The 24,144-nt window shown below is 40.2% G+C and overlaps 1 protein-coding gene across 1 annotated transcript; it reads right to left on the bottom strand.

Moving 5' to 3' along the window:
* Positions 1-11,221: 11,221 nt before the first annotated feature.
* LOC139466011 (enamelin-like) lies at positions 11,222-12,365 on the bottom strand. The gene is made up of 2 exons (XM_071248025.1): positions 12,362-12,365; positions 11,222-11,646 (listed from the first exon to the last, which is right to left on the bottom strand). Exons 1-2 carry the CDS (start codon positions 12,363-12,365, stop codon positions 11,222-11,224), a joined length of 429 nt encoding a protein of 142 aa, XP_071104126.1.
* Between the last annotated feature and the right edge of the window lie 11,779 nt (positions 12,366-24,144).

The following is a 24,144-nucleotide window of genomic DNA, read 5'->3' on the forward strand; positions in this document are numbered from 1 at the left end:
CCATAAAAGAACATCTTTTTAATTTTTATTTAAAAATAATAAATTATTGATTTTCTATTATTTTGCCATTACCAAACTAAAATATAAGCACAGCCAGCAATTCTAGGATTTTTGGCTCACCTTGGCGATGAACCCATGTGAGCTTATTTCTGCTTTGTTATCATTTGGGAACAACATCTTCTCTTGTGCCTCAAGATGTGCAGAAATAGTTTTTCTCTTGTGGCTTGAAATGTACTGAAATAGTTTTTCTCATGTGCTTTGAAATGTGCTGAAATAGTTTCTCTTTTGTGCCTTGAAATGTGCTGAAAAAGTTTTGCTATTGTGCCTTAAAATGTGCTGAAATAATTTCTCTCTTGTGCCTTGAAATGTGCTGAAATAGTTTTTCTCTTGTGCCTTAAAATGTGCTGAAATAATTTCTCTCTTTGTGCCTTGAAATGTGCTGAAATAGTTTTGCTCTTGTGCCATAAAATGTGCTGAAATAATTTCTCTCTTGTGCCTTGAAATGTGCTGAAATAGTTTCGCTCTTGTGTCTTGAAATGCGCTGAAACAGTTTTGCTCTTGTGCCTTGAAATGTGCTGAAATAGTTCTTCTCTTGAGCCTTAAAATGTGCTGAAATAGTTTCAGAATTTACCTTTTTGTCCTAAAAAAATTAACTCAGTTAAAGAAATTAAAGTTTGTGTGAATGATGCAGCCAAGTGAACTTAAAGACATTTCATGATGTTGAATAATATTTGTAACCAACACTGTTGAATATATAACTGACATTGTGACAGTGGATGCTGTTTTTACAACTTGGTGACTGTTTTAAATGTCCCCACAGGCGACACAACAGGAACTTTTGGGTGAAGGTGTATATCCAACTTACTTGTAGTAACAAAGTGGGTGAAATCTCTGGTTACTAAAGTGCTGTGGTAATATGAAGGCAGTGGTGATATGAGGTGATATGAGGTTTAACATCACTTTCAAGATTATTGCAGTTCTATGTCCATGCACACGCGTGTGTGCATACTGCAGTTTAACGTGGACACCCCACCCAGGTACAGTATACCGACTCCGAGCTAATCAGTCCTTGTTTGATCCCCTTAATTGCCGAGGACCAGGCAGGGTAAGAACAAGTACCATCTTTTAACATATTTTGGTACGACGAGACCAATGGACATGGCAAACCACCGACCTGCTCTCCAGACCATTTTCCATGGACCATTCCTCAATTAATGGTTATGAATTCATCAACAGGAATCTGTCTTATCATGACTTATCCTAGAGACTCCGAGTAATACATTTGGGGGACTGGGATTTGAACCCACAATCATAGGTTTCTGGCCTGCCCAAGGGACGCAACTCTGCACAGCGAATCGCGGCGCCTCAGACGATGAGCCACCCGAGCCCCCTATCAGCATAGGAAGTACACACTCATGCACTTATACTTCTTAAAGAAGGGATTTCCTTGTTTGAAAGAGCTGACATGAAAACTTTGACATAGACTATCCAAACATACATTGTATTACTTATCACAAAAGAAATAGCAGATAATGCAGATACATCTAAGATACGTTTCAATTTATTAAGTTTCAATCATACCAACAACCATGCACTTTTGTGTGCAGTTAGGACATGCAGTTAATATTGTTTCCATCCATTGTAAATTTGTTTGTGTATTTGATGCAGTGTTTTGCAACTTATCAGTTGAAGAATGAGATTTTTTGAAGAATGTATATATTGCTGACTTGGTAACTATGGCTCAGTCTCACTCTTCATGTTCAATTTTATGAAAGTATGCTTGGCCACCAATTTTGAACCAATGTCTCAGGGCCAGTTAGCCACTGTATTATACAATAAAAATAAGTATAAATGTACATTGAAGATTATTCAGTCATGGGAAAATGTTTCAGAATATTGATGTTAACCTCTTATAATTTACGGGTAAGTAAAATTTCTTGCTCTCTGATTAAATATGTTATGAACTTCTTTAAGCTTTGTGTAACCCAGCTACACCCTGGCAAAATGTTAACACAAAAGGATGGTCTGAATTTATAGAGAGGGCCTACTCTCCATGACAACATTACATTAAAGTGTACACAGTGTTTGAAATATAAAACACCCGTCAGTGCCCTCTCATTCTTGAAAATTATTAAAAATTTCAAAATTACTTGTTTCATTTTAGAATTTCGAGAAAGGTTGCAAAAAGCCTGGAGCTAATGAAGTTAGATAGATTTTATTTCCAGCAATAAGACAGCCTTATGGTTGAAATTTGTGATAACAGAGGCTGCTAATGGACAGTAAACGAGATAAGGCAAGTGCCGATGGTGAACATAAAAACACCTCCTTATCTTGAACTACAGAAACTCAATCTAGACATGCAACACTAAAACTGGATTTAATCTAGTCTTGCTTGCTCATATATCGGAATGTAACGCATTAAGAACCAGTTTACAGGCGAGTCAGTTATTAAGATGAGAAGAGTTATTCCCCCTGGCCATACCTTATTACTGTTTCATATGCTAGATGTATGTATTTGTGATCCAAGGCTTCCGATTTCGCCAGTGGGGATTCCAGGGTGCTGTTGTACAAAACAACGTCAGTGCAATGACTGACGTAAGTCTATGTTAAGCATTGGGAGTTACAGTCACCACGGCATTGAGATCACTTTGTACAATGTCACCCTGGGCAGTGTAGGTCTTGTACATTGTCCTATGCAGGGTGTAGGAGTTGACTTACAGGGTAACTATCATCATGTCCATCTGTCCGTCCATCAATAATCATTTCGGTTCCGGAACGTACCTTGAAAAACATTTAATATTTTTCAACAAAAACTGGCAAATATATCAAATAGATCCTGAAGTGGTACCTTTTGGTATTTGCAGATTTTTGGCGTTTGTATTTTTCTCAATTTCCATGGAAACAATTTGGACTTAGTCTCAAAAGTGGGGGTTAGGTGTCATTTCCGGAGCACAACTTGAAAACTGTGTAGATAATTTGACAAAGGGCTGAAGTGTTTTAATTTATCCCTGTTTCAATGGAAACAAGTTAAACTTAGCTGAAATGGAGGTAGGTGTCATTTCCAGAGCAGAACCAAAATACTATTCAACACTTTTCATCCAAACTTGGTTCATGTATTAATCAAGGGCTGAAGTGTGCCTTTTGCTATGAAGGAATTTTGAAAAATTATTTTTTTATGTTTCCATGGCAACAAGTTTGACTTTGACAATGTTCATTGTGGTGTGTTTGTGCGAACCACATCTCTAAAACTAATAGGTAATCTTTCTTGAAACTGTGCATACAAAAGGGCCAGGTCGTCAACTGGTGCCTTTTGCTATTTAAGGATTTTTAGAAGTTTTAATTTTTCTGTTTCCATGGCAACAAGTTTGATTTTGATTCTGTTCACAGTGGCGTGTACCTGAAATAGAAATACAAAGCTCCGAATCCCAATACAATGGTATTGTTTTGACAGCTCAGTAGCTACTTTTGTATACGGACGGACAGATTAGATAGAAATTCTCTCATCAAATTGGACTAAAGTAACAGTCAGATGATTTGTTCTTTTGAATTTGTGGGGGGCGGGGGGATTTGTGATGACTGTATTTTGTTAACTCTGCAGACAGCCATCTTCCCGAGGCAAGAGAGTTAACTGTCTTAAAAAGTCCAGTTTCCACCCTTGCCGAACTAGGTTGAAATTACTGGGTTCGATCGTAGCACCACCAGTGGCTATTACCAGTTATGTCCCAGCGAAGCCTTTCTTATGGACCAATCAGATTCCACCTCTTGTGTCACTTGCGTTTGCTTCACACAAAATGGTGGCACCCGGTCAGGATGATCTGATCGATAATCAAGATCTATATTGTGATAAAACTGGTCTTACATCGCGAAATGCATCGAATCACGTGAGTACCTTGATTAAAAACATGAGAAAATTTGGAAAATATCTGCTGACAACGAGTTGGCGGTGCACATGTTTTGCAAATCCTGCAATCAACCAAAATCTACATGACAGTTTACAAACCGGATTTCGATTTCAGTGCACGATTTTGATTGGACTATGCATAGTTAGTCCAGCCAAAATGTAACTCCATAATACCAGCCTAGTTCAACATGGATGGAAACTGGACTTTTATAGTCAGTTAACTCTCTTGCCTCAGGAAGATGGCAGACAGCAGTCTTCCAGCTACATCACTGCGACCTGTAAATAATAGAGTTCGGGCGAGGCAAACGTGTGACTGAATAAACGAGCACTTGGTCAAGTATTGCGGCGTTCATAGACCCTCACCGCCAGATCAAAGTTAGTCACATCTTACAACTAGTTATAAGGGACTGTCTATTTGATATTTTATGGGGTGCCTGGGAATTTTTGAAAAATACTTGAAAAACATAATTTGGTCTCAGGTTTTAAGATGTCGCAATACATGCTTGAAACACACCTACTAAAATGGTGATGGAATCACCATGGTAAACCTTTGCTGGTAAATGGCACCATGGGTTAACATGGGGAATTTGACCATGGTTTTCCATGGTCTACAATGGTCAAATATACCGTGGTGTACCATGATCAAAGAAACCATGGTCTACAATGGTCAAATATACCATGGGGTACCATGGTCAAATATACCATGGTCTACAATGGTCAAATATACCATGGTCTACAGTGGTCAAATATACCATGGTGTACCATGGTCAAATATACCATGGTCTACAATGGTCAAATATACCATGGTGTACCATGGTCAAATATACCATGGTCTACAATGGTCAAATATACCATGGTATACAGTGGTCAAATATACCATGGTGTACCATGGTCAAAGAAACCATGGTCTACAATGGTCAAATATACCATGGTGTACCATGGTCAAATATACCATGGTCTACAATGGTCAAATATACCATGGTCTACAGTGGTCAAATATACCATGGTGTACCATGGTCAAATATACCATGGTGTACCATGGTCAAATATACCATGGTGTACCATGGTCAAATATACCATGGAGTACCATGGTCAAATATACCATGGTCTACAATGGTCAAATATACCATGGTGTACCATGGTCAAATATACAATGGTGTACCATGGTCAAATATACCATGGTGTACCATGGTCAAATAGACCATGGTATACAATGGTCAAATATACCATGGTGTACCATGGTCAAATATACCATGGTCTACAATGGTCAAATATACCATGGTCTACAATGGTCAAATATACCATGGTGTACCATGGTCAAATATACCATGGTCTACAATGGTCAAATATACAATGGTGTACCATGGTCAAATATACCATGGTCTACAATGGTCAAATATACCATGGTGTACCATGGTCAAATATACCATGGTCTGCAATGGTCAAATATACCATGGTCTTCAATGGTCAAATATACCATGGTCTACAAGGTCAAATATACCATGGTCTACAATGGTCAAATATACCATGGTGTACCATGGTCAAATATACCATGGTCTACAATGGTCAAATATACCATGGTGTACCATTGTCAAATATACCATGGTGTACCATGGTCAAATATACCATGGTCTACAATGGTCAAATATACCATGGTGTACCATGGTCAAATATACCCTGGTCTGCAATGGTCAAATATACCATGGTCTACAATGGTCAAATATTCCATGGTCTACAATGGTCAAATATACCGTGGTGTACCATGATGAAAGAAACCATGGTCTACTATGGTCAAATATACCATGGTGTACCATGGTCAAATATACCATGGTCTGCAATGGTCAAATATACCATGGTCTACAATGGTCAAATATTCCATGGTTTACAATGGTCAAATATACCGTGGTCTGCAATGGTCAAATATACCATGGTCTACCATGGTCAAATATACCATGGTCTACAATGGTCAAATATACCATGGTGTACCATGGTCAAATATACCATGGTGTACCATGGTCAAATATACCATGGTCTACAATGGTCAAATATACCATGGTGTACCATGGTCAAATATACCATGGTCTGCAATGGTCAAATATACCATGGTCTACAATGGTCAAATATACCATGGTGTACCATGGTCAAATATACCATAGTCTGCAATGGTCAAATATACCATGGTCTACAATGGTCAAATATACCATGGTGTACCATGGTCAAATATACCATGGTCTACAATGGTCAAATATACCATGGTCTACCATGGTCAAATATACCATGGTCTACAATGGTCAAATATACCATGGTCTACCATGGTCAAATATACCATGGTCTACAATGGTCAAATATACCATGGTCTACAATGGTCAAATATAAGGCTGTGTCCGCATGTAATGACGGGGCATGGGTGGCCCAGTTGTCTAAGGTGCCGTTATTCGCTGTGCAGAGTTGCGTCCCTTGGGCACGCCAGAAACCTATGATTGTGGGTTCGAATCCCAGTTCGCCCTGATTATGTTTCTAGGTTTGTCAGTACCATACCCGTGCTCGTGGGTTTCACCGAAGTGGTAAATGTCTGAGACCTGCATCACCTCGGGCTTTCCTCCCACATTAAGCTGACACGCCGTGATAGAACCAGAATACTATTAAAAGCAGCGTTAAACCCAACTCACTCACTCACACAAACATATAATGACAACATGGGTCTCATGTCTTCACATGTTTGTTTATAAACATGCTGGTTTGACAGTAGTATGTTGACAACACAGTATTCAAACAGTCACTCCCTCACGATATCATCATTAATTATGCAACATGTCCTTGAAAAGTGATAATGATTTTTTGAATGAAAGCTAACCATCTTATGTCTCATTCAAGTGATGTGACCAGGTACATCCCATTAGTCGCCTCTTATGACAAGCATGCGTTGCCGAAGACAGATTCTAACCAAGATCTTCACTGGGTACATGAGGAATGGCTTTCTGCTGTGTAGCTTGCTGAAGAATCCCTGGTGTCTTTGAAAATGGGAATTTTTTGCCCTAAAAATGCTTTGTAGCTTTACATGGTCTTGCTATTTCGATCGCAAAAAAAGTTATGTTGACATCATAGTCAAACTACAACAAATATGTCTTTGAATGAGTCAAAATATGGCATTTATGATACATATATGTATCAGTTCTGTCAGTGAAGGTTCATTTGAAGGTGTCAATAGCGGTAATCTGATCCTGGTTCCTGTGAATAACCACGACTTCACTGAAATTATTGTAAACAATATTGAATAAAATTTGGAATGAAATTAATAACTTTATTATAAAGACATAACTTCAGATATACAATGGCCACTTTTTATAAGCAGACAGTATAATAACAGGATTAACTTGCATACTTCAGTATGGTTTTGTTGACAAGGTATTTCCGGGGTTACATGCTCATAGAGGCTGATTCTTTGTGTTGGGGGGAAAATCATTAAAACTCGCACAGCTACATTTTTTTCAAGTGTGCACGATACACAAGAAAATCTGGCTCATATATTGTCACTGAGCATGTTGAGGAATCAAATAAACTATTTATGTTTCTTTGACATAACAGTAAGTACAGCATAAGTTTGTTTTTGTTTGAGTGAGTGAGTTAGTGAGTGTTTTTGTTTGAGTGAGTGAGTGAGTGAGTGAGTGAGTGAGTGAGTGGTGGTATGGCATTTTTCCAGCAATATCTTGACAGGGACACCAGAAAATGGACTTCACACATTGTAGATCGTTTGTTTGTTTGTTGTTTAATCCGGCAATATTCCAGCTATATGACGGCGGTCTGTAAATAATCAAGTCTGGACCAGACAATTCAGTGATTGACATCATGCACATCAATCCACGCAATTGGGATTGATAACATGCATCAACCAAGTCAGCGAGCCTGACCACCCGATCCCATTAGTTGCCTCTTACGACAAGCAGAGTCGCCTTTTACAGCAAGCATGGGTTGTTGAAGACCTGTTCCACCCCGGATCTTCACAGGTCTCACACATTTTACCCATATGGGGAAGTGAACCTGGGTCTTCAGCATGACAAGCGAATACTTTAACCACTAGGCTACCCCACCTCCCTTTATTTGAATGAACTAAATAGGACCCGATGTCTCCAATACATATAGACAACATCAAAGACATTTGATCTCACCCTCAATTATCCAGAGTATTGTATGGCCATTCCATTATGATCAATAACCTGGCCCTATACAGGATCCTAGTTTCATGTTGAGCCTGATTCAAGTGACACGACATTAAAGACAGCCATCCAATCAAATTACACAGATGAGTGAGAGAAATTCAGTGCTAAGTCATAAGAAATGGCGATGGGGACATCTTTACCAAAATGAAGCTAAGTGATTGAATCGAAGTATTATACACTAGATTAAAGGTGAGGTGAAATTGGGTTTAATGACGCTTCCAAGATAATTGCACATATATGGTGATGTGCATGCACGTGTGTGTGGCTGCTTGAACTATTCCAGACCGATGCCGATTTTTAGGGCTACAACACTGAGATACCATGCTGCAGTTTAACATGAATACCCCACTCAGTCACAGTATACTGACTCTGAGACGACCAGTCCTTAGTTTAACCCCTGAATGCCGAGCGCCAGACAGGGTAACAACAAGTACCATACCATCTTTTAATTTCTTTTGGTATGACATGGCCGCGAATCAAACCCCAGGCCTTCCGCTCTCCGGGCAGATGCTCTACCACTAGACCATGGAGGCGGGCTCTTCCAAAATGAAGTGAAAGTGATTGGAAGGAAGTAAAATACACTAGATTAAAGAGGATGATGATGTGATGGAGAGATTTGTTGACACCAATATGTCTGTTTTAATTGTAACATGAAGCACAATAATTTCAGTCAACGTTTCTAAATATTTTACCCTCTGTTAAAGTGAGACCTTTATTTTCTTCATGATGCTACACAAATTATATTTGTTGTTTTTCAAGATATTTAACCAGTAGTAAGTTGAAATTTCTTTTCAGAATCTAGGACAAACTTGTGAACAGAACAAGACAAGAAAGGATCTGGAGATACAAATATTGATGTATGAAACAAGATTATCAAACTTCACATTCTAGAAATTACAGAATGACAAGAGAAATCATTCGGACAGTCCATACAGTGTTCGAAATAAGTGCCTGCCCGTCGGCCAGCTCCAGGTAAATCTTCTGTCAGGCCGGTAGTTGTAAATATGTGAAGGTCCTTGCGGCCTGTACGTTTTTGTGTCGATATATTTGTCACAAAAAGCTGCAATTCTTAAACGAGGGCCTGAAGAGTTGAGTAGGGGCTTGTGGCTTCCTGAGGGCAGCCTGGCATTATTTTTATTTAAAACACTGAGTCCATACTAGTCATGAAAAGTCCAATTGGACTTTTCTGTACATATAGTTTATGTTTGTAGTTTAGGGTCCCATTGGGCAATGTTCCAGCTATATGTCAGCAACCTGTAAATAATCGAGACAGCACTACACAAAGCAGTGATTAATGTTATGAGGAAACATCCAAGCTGTCCGGGTATTTATGTATCGCTATCATCCGAGTCACTGGGCCTGACCACACGACCCATGAAGCAAGCAAACAAGACAAGCATAGGTTGATGGGGGACCAATTCTAACCCAGAATCCCAATTGGGGCTATGAACCAAGTAGTAGTGAAGTGCAAATATATAAGTGAGACAAAGTTGACAACGTACCTGGCCACACTCGATGTCCACGTCTCTTTGAGCAACCCTAACACCATTGAAACATTATATTTTATTGGCCGTGTCTACTAAACGCCAACTGACTGTTACCCATATTTGCACAGATCATATTTCATAATTTACATTTCACAGATGAAGGGACCAATGACGGACTAAACTTTCTGCCACATTTGTTGTAGTTATCTCATAGTACAACCTGGCCTATTTGTCGGCTGTGTTTTATTTGAGAAACCGAACAATATGGCTGAATTTGCCAGGCGTATCTGTAGACATTTGTACGCGACCAGTGAAGGGGTGGCGAGGGCTTCGGGTCCATAACGAGTTTACTTTGATTGTGTAAACATCTTTCTGTATGATTGACAATGCTTGTGGTAGGACGGCGTGTGAGAACGGATTGAGAGGGTTGTCCTTCCCGAATTGAGTGTAACAGCAAGTCAGACAGATGGCCACGGCTCAACAAGTTCTATTCATCCTACATGCAGGTGGAACTTATCCACTAAGTGATTTGAATCAGTGGTTTGTGATTATATTTCGTCGGGTATGATTTGTTGATCAATGCGCGACAGATTTGAGGGCCTTCCTTTCGTGCAAGTCGGCGTTGGTTGTATCATGAACTAATAATATTGATTTTGCTCTGTTTAATTATTTTTATGTTGTACTTTGCACATGTTGCGTAAAAGGTTATCTTCAGGCTGGGGTTCTGTCATGGTGAGAATTGTCTGTGGGTGAGAATTTGAGTCCTGAGGGGTACTGGTCAGAGGAGTTTTGGAATTGTTTGTGAGAATTGTGGGTTGGTGAGTGTAATGGTTTGTGAGAAAAGTGGGTTGGTGAGATTTATAGATTGTGAGAACTGTGGCTTAGTGAGAGTTATTGATTGTGTGAGTGAGTTGGGTTTAACGCCGCTTTTAACAGTATTCCAGTTATATCACAGCATGTCAGCTTAATGTGGGAGGAAAGCCCGAAGTGATACAGGTCTTGGACATTTACCACTTCGGTGAAACCAACAAGCACAGGTATGGTGCTGACAAACCTAAAAACATAATCGGGGCCAACCGGGATTCGAACCCACTATCATAGGTTTCTGGCGTGCCCAAGGGACACAACTCTGCACAGGGAATTGCAGCGCCTTTGACGACTTGGCCACCCGTGCCCCCTAGGGATTGTGAGAAGGGTGGGATGGTGAGAATTGTGGCTTGTGTGAAAGGTGGGTTGGTGAGAGTTGTGGCTTGTGAGAAAGGTGGGTTGGTGAGAGTTGTGGCTTGTGAGAAAGGTGGGTTGGTGAGAGTTGTGGCTTGTGAGAAGGATGGGTTGGTGAGAGTTGTGGCTTGTGAGAAGGGTGGGTTGGTGAGAGTTGTGGCTTGTGAGAAAGGTGGGTTGGTGAGAGTTGTGGCTTGTGAGAAGGATGGGTTGGTGAGAGTTGTGGCTTGTGAGAAAGGTGGGTTGGTGAGAGTTGTGGCTTGTGAGAAAGGTGGGTTGGTGAGAGTTGTGGCTTGTGAGAAGGGCGGGTTGGTGAGAGTTGTGGCTTGTGAGAAAGGTGGGTTGGTGAGAGTTGTGGCTTGTGAGAAAGGTAGGTTGGTGAGAGTTGTGGCTTGTTAGGAGGGTGGGTTGGTGAGAGTTGTGGCTTGTGAGAAAGGTGGGTTGGTGAGAGTTGTGGCTTGTGAGAAAGGTGGGTTGGTGAGAGTTGTGGCTTGTGAGAAAGGTGGGTCAGTGAGAATTGTGGCTTGTGAGAAAGATAGGTTGTCGAGAGTTGTGGCTTGTGAGAAAGGTGGGTTAGTGAGAATTGTGGCTTGTGAGAAAGGTGGGTTGGTGAGAGTTGTGGCTTGTGAGAAAGGTGGGTTGGTGAGAGTTGTGGCTTGTGAGAGAGGTGGGTTGGTGAGAGTTGTGGCTTGTGAGAAAGGTGGGTTAGTGAGAGTTGTGGCTTGTGAGAAAGGTGGGTTGGTGAGAGTTGTGGTTTGTGAGAAAGGTGGGTTGGTGAGAGTTGTGGCTTGTGAGAAGGGTGGGTTGGTGAGAGTTGTGGCTTGTGAGAAGGGTGGGTTGGTGAGAATTGTGGTTTGTGAGAAAGGTGGGTTGGTGAGATTTGTAGATCACATACATTGTACTTGAGTAAAGAGAATACAAACATATAAATGTAACAAATGTTATATTTGGGATAACACTTTCTTGGTAAAGTACAGATTCACATACTTTTTTCAATACCCTGACGGGACTCAACCCCCCAAAAAGTACGAGAATCTGTACTTTACTAAGAAAGTGTTATCTCAAAAATAACATTTGTTACATTTGACCACTTTCTAAATGGCATTGTGTGGTCATGACTTACATACATTCCACATGATTATTCAGGTTTGTTTCTTTGTTTATTGTTTATCATCGAACTCAGCAATATTCCGGCTATATGACGACATTCTGTGAATAATCATGTCTTAACCAGACAATCCAGTGATCAATATCATGAGATCAATCTACACAATTCAGATACAATGACATGCATCAGCCAAGTCAGCAGGTCAGACCACCCAATCCGTTAGTCGCTTCTTATGACAAGCATTGTCGCCTTTTTCAGCAAGCATGGATTGTTGAAGACCTATTCTACCCCACATCTTCATGGGTCGATTTCATTCGTGACTCATGCGTGACTGGAGCCACTGGTGGGGCAGGATATGTTCACCTTTTCGCGAATACCTGGTTACAGTGGTATCATCACTATCAGATAGTGATTCATAAACACTTACTCATGATTTAGTAGGAATCATACAATCGACTCTGATTTTAGTAGATTTTTTTATGAATATTAAAAGGTTTTTTTACTTTTATGTACTATATGCAAAATAAAATTTGCAACCTTCAGATTGTCTTCTATATCTTCTAATTTAGAGGACATGTTTAATAAGAACATTTGAGTGTGTCTGAAAGGATTAGATCGTTAAACGGAACCAGCTCTTCCAACACAGAAAATTAAACTTCAAAATGTCAAAGTGGAATTTAAAAGGGATTGGCCTATTATTTCCCAGACAAGAAAGATTCAAGTTACTCAAATTTGCATGAACTTGTTGAAACTGTCAAATGCAAATAAGAAGGATCGGCCATACATCTGGTTGATGATTTCTGTGTCTACATCCATTCACACAACACCCAGATTGTGCACAGGGAGGCCTGTCTTCAATTGTAACTCGAGACGGAAAGCTTGCTCAATCACTGGTAGCCTTGTCAACTTTTCATGAATCTGCTGTCAGATTGTGATTCAAATGTTTAGATTGTATTTGATTGGGAGCCAGTTGGTATGATTTATGACGGGTAGATATCTAATATTTGATTTCTTTCATTATGTTTGAAGATCAAATTCGGTCAGTTCAAGTAGCAGGTGTCTGGAGGGGGTTAGGTCAAGGTCAATTGGTTGATGCCGATTGGAAGCACATGGTTATTGTAACCACCAGTCGACCAGTCGATACTCACGGTTATTGAAATGTGTTTGTATTTAGTACAAATCTATCCAGATTGGTATAGGTCAGACAATCTTAATAGTGGGTAGCCTAGTGGTTAAAGCGTCCACTTGTCACTGAAGACCCGGGTTCGATTCCCGATATGAGTATAATGTGTGAAGCATTATGTGAAAGGACATTCATATCTCCATTTTAATTATGGGAAAGGACATTTATGTCTCCATTTTAATAATGTGAAAGGACATTTATATTTCCATTTGTATTATGGGAAAGCACACATTTATATCTCCATTTTTATTATGGGAAAGGATATTTATATCTCCATTTTTATTATGGGAAAGGACATTTATATCCCCATAATATACTGCCACAAGTTCTCAATCTTACCTAAATCTCCTTGAAACACATTATTGTAAAATGTAGGCACAGCACACACTCTGGAGATGTCGTGTTGCAGTTCATTATCAGAATATACAGAGAAACCTTGATAATCCAGACACTGTCAAATCCAGGCACACTGCCTCTTAATCATTAATACCATCAGCAAGACTTCTCTATGTAATTAAAGGGACATTGTTAAATGTATGTGTGTTGCAATCTGATAGGTTGAAAAAATGTTGATATTCATCCAATCTCATTGAAATCAGATCTTACTTTTCATTACCACCATACAAAAATCTGTGGACATCACATACAGGTCATGTCCAGACTACGAGCCAGACTTTGTTTTAAACTTACAAAGCAGTGTTTTTTTGTAATTCAAGACAAGAGAAAAGTAGCATGTTAAACATGTTAAAAAACAATAACTACATTTACTGTTGTTATCAATATCAATAAATTATGTACAATAATATATTAAAACCTTGTGAAACTTTTATCTTTAAAACTTTTAAACACAGAAAATTATGACAAATAACAATAGATCCATGTCTATTACAGAAGGGAGGTAGCTCCAGTACTCATTTTCTATTTTTTTATGGGTTTTTAACCTAATAATCCAAAATTAATTTTAATATTAGAAAATGTCTGGCCGTACTCCATATTATCAACTGATGATCTTGCATTTAACTAGAACCTTAAACTGTGCTTTCAAGACAACATTTTTCACATGTATCGCCTCCTTTCATCAATGTCAAGTTGGACATATATATGTTCATGTGAAGATACTGATGGTGCTCTTCTGTCACCATGGAGACTGGTGTATGGTTTTTCTGCAGCTGTAAATAGCAATTGCAGTGATTACCCACAAGCCAAGCCTCTTACAGACGACAGGACATGTCCACGACTAATTAACATTTATAGATATTTTAAGATATACGAAAGAGAAGACAGATTTGGAGATATTAGAGCAGGTAGGCTTTGCCAAGTCTGTAAGGCAATTAATAGTTCTCTGTCTCTTCTGTCGTGAGCTCACCTGGTCTCGACCACGGTTGTCAGTGTGTATAAACCTTTACATTCTTTACTTCTCTGAAATTGTTTAATGGATTCGGCTGAAATTTTGTGTGGAGTTTTGTTACTACAGAGGGTTCATGTTTGATCAAGGCATCAAAATTGCATTCTTTGATTTAGCCATCTTTAATTGAAGAAAAAAACATGAAAAATTGTCTTCTCAAAAACTAAAAGGGCCAGAGAGGTACTTGATGGATGTAGAACCAAATTTGTTCAAGGCAACAGGATATAAAATCAAATATGGCAGTCATAAACATCTTTGCTTCAGAAGCTTCTGAACCAATGACTCTGAAACTTAACCTTCTTGTTCCCACCGATAATGATACCTGAATTTGTTGTAGAGGTTCAAATCACTACTCAGTACTCATGTATTTTTTAAGTGAAGCTGAAACTTTGCATGCTTTTTCCAACAAATGCTGACTCCCAATTTGTTCGGGGGGTTCAAATCCGATTTGGAACCTGAGGCAGCTGGACTTTTGATGTATGTTTCTTCTTATGATGACTTCATATGTTATCAAATCAGTCAGATTTTAGTGTTTTTTTGTGAACAATTGAAAATTAGATCATTCTCCTTACAAGGTGTATTAGCTTCAGATTATTATTTTTTGTAAAGTAGATTTAACTGTTGGGTATTTCAACTATGTTGCTCGTTCGTTCGTTCGATTATAGAAACATTGTGGAAATTGAACTACTTGTTTCATAAGAAATACTTGTTTCATATTTGTTAATACTTTTGTCCTCATTATTTATGTAGAGAATACTGTAACATCAATGCTAACAGCAACTTGTGGCTGTCTACTGCAGGTGAGCTACAGTGATTTGGTGCTATTTCTGGTGAGGGGGATGCATGTGGCACTGACTCCTGTGCATCTTTTAGATAAGGGCACTTTAGAGCAGAAGTGGATAACAGGATAAAATTATTAAATTGAGATTGATCATTCAGTTTTGCAGGTAATAAATATCATATATTGGGAATAGATATGATTTTGTTTCTTGTTTAATGCCACACTCAGCAGTATTCCAGCTATGTGACAGCGGTCTATAAATAATCGAGTCTGGACCAGACAATCCAGTGACTGACATCAAGAGCATCGATCCACGCAATTGGGATACGATGACATACATCAACCAAGTCAGCGAGCCTGACCACCCGATCCCGTTAGTCGCCTGTTACGACAAGCATAGTCGCCTTTTACGGCAAGCATTGGTTGCTGAAGACCTATTCTATCCCGGATCTTCACTGGTCGAATATATATGAAGGTGAATCAAATAGATACAAGGAATTCACCTTCAAAAAATGTATACTGCTTCTTTAGAATAATCTCTTCCTGTTTGACCCAGGACCTCACATCACAGAGTGGATTACAATGTGGATTGGATGGCTTGTAATATTCCTGAAATATTGCTGATTGCAGTGTTAAACAACATTCTACCATGAATTTTGAAAATATTTGATTTTGATTGGCGAATCAGTTATCAAATGACAATAAACACCCCCTGATTGAAACAGCCAATTTGACGGCCACATCACTGAAAAGCTAATATTTTTGGAATAGTCCTCCATAGTACAGTCATTGTCGGTAGGCATATTTAAATAATTATATGTACAATTATAGGCAGAGAAATACAAAGTTGCAGTTACTACAATATTCAAAAGATGTGTGGCAATACATTTGGTGCAGAAAAAACGATAGAAATCTACAAAGAGAATGTATTTAAAGTTTTGAGGACAACAGAGAGCTTGCAATTTGGTGCTTTTCTATATACGACTGTGATGTCATATCTTTTGCGTAACAATGAGCATGTATATAACCTCATAATAGTGATGTGCGTTGCAGAAAGAACCTTTGCAAAGGTTGCTTAGTTTACTGTAGGGGTGCCCAGCTTATGTTAGGTTATGAAGTACGTGTGAAGTATGACGTGAGTGAGTGAGTTGGGTTTAACGCAGCGTGTCTGCTTCATTTCGGAGGAAAGCCCGAAGTGATGCAGGTCTCAGACGTTTACCACTTCGGTGAAACCCACGAGCATGGGTATGGTGCTGACAAACCTAGAAACATAATCGGGGCCAACCGGGATTCGAACCCACAATCATAGGTTTCTGGTATGCCCAAGGGATGCAACTCTGCATAGCGAATCGCCTCAGACGACTAGGCCACCAGTGCCCACGGTAAAGTATACGGTGTTAACAAATTGCTGTAGAGCAAAAAGAGCGCTATATTTTGTTTAAAGACAGTTGTCCGGTTTTTCCATAAATTCTCATCGACACCCCACTCAAAACACTGGACTCAACCAATGCCACTTTGCTCCATATAGTTGCTAACACCAAAGAGTTTGCGTTTTATTTTATCATGGTAAAATGGAGATAAACATCCTGTGTTTTCAATGTTGAACTAGTTTACCTGTAGATTTATCTGCGTTAAATTTAACATTTGAAACCTCACGCTACACGTTTGGTTGAAAATTCAATTTAGCGCAGTTAATTCTGCAGCTAACCTAGTTCTACATTGAAAATACAGTATCTCCTATTCACAAACTCGGTAACGGACCGTCACTCACTGTCAGCACATCCTGTTTGAATACACCAAGTTCTTCTTTCACCCGTGAATGTATTGGGCAGTGGTGTAGTTGTCATTTATAACCAACAAATCATGCGACAGCCTGGTTCTTGCAAGAGGGAGAACTGCAAGTAATCCAACCAATGAACGTTCAGTTTACGAAGAGGGGAATGTCCGAGGAACTCTCCATTCCTTAAAAGAGTGGAGCAGAGGCCCCACATCGGATATTCCCCTACTTAGAACTCGTCCCTGCTTTTACACTTTGACAAAATATTCTGTTGTGGAAAATATTTGTTGTCTGGTGTTTATACTGCGTGAGTCGCCCTTGCGTGATGCACGAGGAATGCGTGTTCTGCCGCTGTTGAACGTGCGCCAAGCTCCGTCGCGAGCTGACATTTACAATGCATGGTACACGGCTCTTCATAATTTTGTTGGGTCCTAAACAAGTATTTATCAATCGCTTGCATATTGTCAATACATGCGGGAATAATAGGAAATATAGAGCCCCGATCACGGATATATTTATACCTGATGTGTATTTCTCGTCAAAGGTTTATCTAATTGCTGTAAATATGAACATTGTTGCAGGTAACCTGCTCTAACACAATATAATATACATATTATTTTTGATTATGCAAGATTATGAAAATATTTACTATTTAATTTCACACGATTCCTTCATGTGCCGCCGTAGCTGAGGTTGACAATTACACATTCTCAAATCAAACGGTGCGGGTTCGGACCCCGCTGGCGACACATGGTTTCAGAAAGAAATGGAAATTATTTTCTTGTCAGTAAATGTAAAAAATAGTTCCGTCTATTCCAAGTGGAAATAAATTCAAACGTTGTTGAAGATAATGTATAGTTGAGAAAGAACTCTCCATTCTGTTAAAAGCGACGTTAAACCAAACTCACTACAATGTTCGTCCCGAGTGGTAGAATATTACACATTTTATGAGTGCTTCGCTTGCTTTGTGCTTTTGTGAACGTTATTGAACTTACTGTCATAGTTTATTGTATGTTGTTAATGGCACACTCAACAACATTCCAGCTATCTGGCAGTAGCCGGTAAATAATTGAGTCCTGACCAGACAAACCAGTCATTGGTATTATCAGCCCGTGCAGTCAGCGTTTTCTAGTATTCGACACTTTCATGTTATTGTTGGTTTACCCACTCCCACGAAGACCGCCCCCGTGGTCAAGTGGTAGAGCGTCCACCCGGAGGGTGGAAGGTCCGGGGTTCGATCCCCGGCCGCGTCATAACCAAAAGACGTTAAAAGATGGTAATTGTTGTTACCCTGTCTGGCGCTCGGCATTAAGGGGCTAAAATTTTACAAGGACTGGTCAGATCGGAGTCTGAGTGGGGTATTCATATTAAACTGCAGCATGGTATCTCAGCTGGCTAGCACTATAAATCGGCATCAGTCCGGACTAGTACAACCAGCCACACAAACACATACACGTACATACACGTCGCTATATAAGTGCAATAATCTTGGACGCGACGTTAAACCCAATTTCACCTCACCTCACCTCACTCCCACGGACAACACACTGGTGATAAATTTGTTGGAGGCAGCCAAACGGAAGTCAAGAAGAGAGAGCCTATCACGAATGCTTGATTGCAAAATGCAAAACCAAAATGTATATAATTTGAGAACTGTGTCAATGTGTTTGCTTGCATTCGCGGGTGTTATGCGGTCTGCTGAATAGCTTAATATTAAGCATGTCGATTGGTTGTTTTTCTATGCTCATATATAGGTCCATGACCGATGTATACAGAGATGGAGCTTGGTTAATTATTGGTAGAACAAGGACAAAGATGTGTCCCGTGAAGTGTATTGAATGTTTCTTGGGAAAATCTGGATTAAAGGAAGAAACTAATTCTGAAACTTATCTTTTCAGAAATCTGTCCAAGACCAGTGAAGGCTATATATTTAGAGCCGAAAACAAATCGATGTCTTATACACGGTTGAGGGAGACTTTAAGCCTTATGTACCTGATATAAAATGCATAGTTTGATTTGGTTGGTTTGTTGTTTAACGCCGCACCCAGCAATATTCCAGGTATATGACCGGGGTATGTAAATAATCGAGTCTTGACAACACAATCCAGTGATTGATATCATGAGCATCGATCCACGCAATTGGGATCGATGACATGCATCAACCAAGTCAGCGAGCCTGACCACCCGATCCCTTTAGTCGCCTCTTACGACAAGCGTAGTCGCCTTTTACGGTAAGCATGGGTTGCTGAAGACCTACACTACCCCGGATCTTCACAGGTCTGCATAGTTTGAAAGTTTGAAAGTGTCTCTTTCTTTGGGGGTTTGAATTTCCCGTTTATTGTTTCCTCAGTCAGTGCACCGTACAGTATCCTAATATGTTGTAGTTGTGTATTGTATTGTTTTAAGGGGGAGAAGGAGCAGAAATATAATTTCTTTCTTTTGAGGGACGAATTAGAACGAACTTATTTTCTCCTAACGTCGGAAAGCACAACAAAGGGAGGTAACTTGGTCTCGTAAGGGGTATCATTCGACACCACTCGCCCCTTTCCGTAACCTGCAAGAAGAGGCTATTCGGCTTGTCCCGGAATAACACGAGATGGTCACGAATGGGGTATATAAGTGAAGGCGCGACCTACGAAGCTTATTCTCAGTTGCGGTTCAGTCAGGGCTGGCTATATTAAGTTTACATATTCAGTTATGCATGATCTCGATTGAAGTACAAGGCCGATGAATCTTAGTCCTTCACCATGACAGTGGAAAATATGTTTAGGGTATTTTTTTACTAAAAGCCTAGGCAAGTCTAGATCAAACGAACCAAGTCTAGTTTGCTTGATTCCACACATGAAAACGGCAGAAAGGAAAGGTTCTTTCGAAAAAAAGAAAGAAATGTTTTCATTGACTAAGTGTTAGTCTAGGTGAATCTTTATGTTTTATTTTTTTATGTGTGTACTAGCTGCTGCTAATGAATGAGTATTGTTTTATGCCGCTTTTAGCAATAATTCCAACAATATCACTGTGGGGGACACCAGAAATGGGTTTCACACATTGTACCCATGTCGGGAATCGAACCCGGGTCTTCGGCGTGACGGGCGAACGCTTTAATCACGAGGCTACCCGACTGCCCCTGTCTCAATAGACAGTGGGATAGAGCGAGTTGGGTTTAACACCGCTTTTAACAGTATACCAGTAATATCACAGCTTGTCAGCTTAATATGGGAGGAAAGCCCTAAAAGATGCAGGTTTCAGACGTTTACCGCTTTGGTGAAACCCGCGAGCACCGGTATGGTGCTGACAAACCTAGAAACATAATCGGAGCAAATCGGGATTCAAACCCATGATTGTAAGTGTTTGACGCACCCAAGTGACGCAACTCTGCACAGCGAATTGTAGCACCTTAGGCAGAAAGTGTGAATTTGACACAGCAGTTAAGTGCATTGAGCACAATAAGATGCACACCAACCTAATTCTTTTTCAGTTGCAGGATAAGATTAAATATCTTCATTTTAATAATACTCATCTTAGCAATGATGAATTACTTTGCCTACACACCAGTGGATGCCTTAGGTATATGTATAAAAAGACAGGTAGCGGGTTTCATAATAATTCAAATTCTAAGGAAAATGGAAATCCGAGAAAGCTGCAAGTTGTTATTTTCAGATTTGGGTGCAGCATGTCAATATTTTCAGGTTTGGGTGCAGCATGTCAATATTTTCAGATTTGGGTGCAGCATGTCAATATTTTCAGATTTGGGTGCAGCATGTCAATATTTTCAGATTTGGGTGCTGCATGTCAATATTTTCAGGTTTGGGTGCTGCATATCAATATTTTCAGGTTTGGGTGCTGCAAATCAATATTTTCAGGTTTGGGTGCTGCATGTTAATATTTTCAGGTTTGGGTGCTGCATGTCAATATTTTCAGGTTTGGGTGCTGCACGTCAATGTTTTCAGATTTGGGTGCTGCATGTCAATATTTTCAGGTTTGGGTGCAGCATGTCAATATTTTCAGATTTGGGTGCTGCATGTCAATATTTTCAGGTTTGGATGCTGCAAATCAATATTTTCAGGTTTGGGTGCTGCATATCAATATTTGAAATATTAAATTTGAACCATATCGGATTATACATCCATGATCTTTTAGTTTACAATGTGTATGTTCATGCCAAACATTTGAAGGTAAGCTACACATCCTGAGACTTTTTGCAGGGTAAAGTTAAATCTCTTTCTCGTGGCTATACCCTTTGAATAACATTTACGTAGAAGTTAAGCCTTATGTGTTTTCAGAGTTTTATTTGATATTGAGTATTACACGGGCGGATGCAGCATTTCTAAAAGGGAGGGGTCTAAAATATCAAAATCAAAACCGGACCTCCTGGACCCCCACTCTGGATCCACCTATGTATCAGATGATTAGATTTCACTGGCAATGCTTATCGCTCTTATATGGCGACGTGCATGCACGTGTGTGTGTATGGCTGCTTGTACTAGTCCGGACTGATGCCGATTTATAGTGCTACCTCACTGAGATACCATGCCGCAGTTTACCATGAATATCCCACTCAGACACAGTATACTGACTCCGAGCCGACCAGTCCTTGTTTTAGCCCTTAAATGCCGAGCGCCAGACAGGGTAACAACAAGTACCATTTTTTAACGTCTTTTGGTATGACGCGGCCGGGGATCGAACCCCGGACCTTCCCCTCTCCGGGCGGACGCTCTACCACGAGACCACGGAGGCGGCCCAGAGCACGGACATTTTTCAAATAGAATACATTTTCTGAAGAACTCTCTCTCCACGTGAGCTCTCATAGTTGAGAAACAGACACTCTGGAATGCAATGACTTCATCCCACAATGGAAAACATCAAATTCTTGAATAGACCTGGTTGGGATAATGTGGAAAAAGGCCCAACTAAGGCGATGTTCTATAGTTAATATACATGGTGCCTATTCCGTCAAGGCAAATGTCACATGTTCAAATTTGGAATTAAGAAAAAAAGATAATCATCAAGAAAAGTATTCATGTCGTGTGAATAGTCCTGGAGATTTCCGGACTGGGAAACACATTTGACAACCTTTTTAATCCAGACAGATTGTAGCACACACTCCCATTCATATTTCAACTCTTGTCCCTCTCGGTGGATGCAACTATGTCCATATCGTAAACTCTCACTCTGACTCAGTTCTTACTTTGGTTCGAATCCCGTTGGGCCCCGATTATGTTTTTAGGTTTCACAGCACCATACCCGTGCTCGTGGGTTTCACCGAAGTGGTAACGGGCCTAGTGAGGGCCTTATGAAAGTGAACCAAGGTTTTTACATTGTTCGTCGGGGCACGGGTGGCCCAGTCGTCTAAGGCGCCGTGATTCGCTGTGAAGGGTTGGGCATTCGCTCCCTTGGGCATGCCAGAAACCTATGATCGTGGTTTCGAATCCCGGTTCACCTAGATTATGTTTCTAGGTTTGTCAGCACCATACCCGTGCTCGTGGGTTTCACCGAAGTGGTAAACGTCTGAGACCTGCATCACTTCGGGCTTTCCTCCCACATTCAGATGACACGCCGCGATATAACTGGAATAGTGTCAGAAGCGGCGTTAAACCCAACTCACTCACTCACTCGGTTCTTTCTTCGGTGACTTACTCATGTTAATTGTTGGGGAAATTACCAGGCACTCATGTATCTCATATAAACAAGTGCAACGTAAATTCTAATTTGACAAATTTTGTCAATATCATTAAAAAAATTGCAATCCAATTTTCTCTCCTAGCCTTGTTTTTTAATAAACGGTTATTTACCTTTTTAATCTAAACAATACAACACTCACTCTGTCACTTTTCTATGACGACATATTTTTACATTGCTTTTGAGATATTTTATGTAAGCTTCACAAACCATAGATTAACTCCCTTGTCTGTTAGTCACACTCAAAAACAGACAGAACATGATAAGAATTTTGAAGAATGTAAATAAGTAGGTTTTTGATACTTGTTGATTTGTCAGCAGGATGTTTGATAAATACACATCTGCCTAGTGACACTGCATTGTGACACTTATCATGGTGAAGACCAAACGTGATCACTTGGTGTTTCAACTCACTCACTCACTCACTCACTCACTCACTCACTCACTCACTCACTCACTCACTCACTCACTCACTGATGATAAGTCCTCTGGTACATCAACCTATCACAGGCAAATGATAAGGGTAACTGTTGTAGTCAGGACACCTTGCTGATGTAGTCAGGACACCTTGCTGATGTAGTCAGGACACCTTGCTGATGTAGTCAGGACACCTTGCTGTTGTAGTCAGGACACCTTGCTGATTTAGTGTGGACACCATGCTGATGTAGTCAGGACACCTTGCTGATGTAGTCAGGACACCATGTTGATGTAGTCAGGTCATCTTGCTGATGTAGTCAGGTCATCTTGCTGATGTAGTCAGGACACCTTGCTGATTTAGTCAGGACATCTTGCTGATGTAGTCAGGACATCTTGCTGATGTAGTCAGGACACCTTGCTGATGTAGTCAGGACATCTTGCTGTTGTAGTAAGGACACCTTGCTGATGTAGTCAGGACATCTTGCTGATGTAGTCAGGACACCTTGCTGATGTAGTCAGGACACCATGCTGATGTAGTCAGGGCACCTTGCTGATGTAGTCAGGACACCTTGCTGATGTAGTCAGGACACCATGCTGATGTAGTCAGGACACCTTGCTGATGTTACTCCATAAGAACGGGAAAAGGTGGAGGATGCGGTCGTAAAATCATATATTTTGACCGTTCCTCGATCGTTTAAACATGCATCTGTCAATGTGCTTTACAAAAATAGGCGATTATCATATGTAGCGGCATGCTATTATATGCATCCGCTGTATATATTGCTTATGTAGTTTTAGACAACAGGGCACCTTGCTGATGTAGTCGGGACACCTTGCCGTCAACAAATCACAAGAGCGAATAGTTCGAGAGAGATTTAAATAATGCCATAGAGAGTTCCCTCCCCTATATTGTTAGGTGAGGTGAGGTGAAATGGGGTTTAACGTCGCGTCCAAGATTATTGCACTTATAT

This window comes from Haliotis cracherodii, unplaced genomic scaffold, assembly GCF_022045235.1.
Source record: "Haliotis cracherodii isolate W230 unplaced genomic scaffold, xgHalCrac1.p SCAF_18, whole genome shotgun sequence".
In the NCBI taxonomy this organism is placed as follows: Eukaryota; Metazoa; Mollusca; class Gastropoda; order Lepetellida; family Haliotidae; genus Haliotis; species Haliotis cracherodii.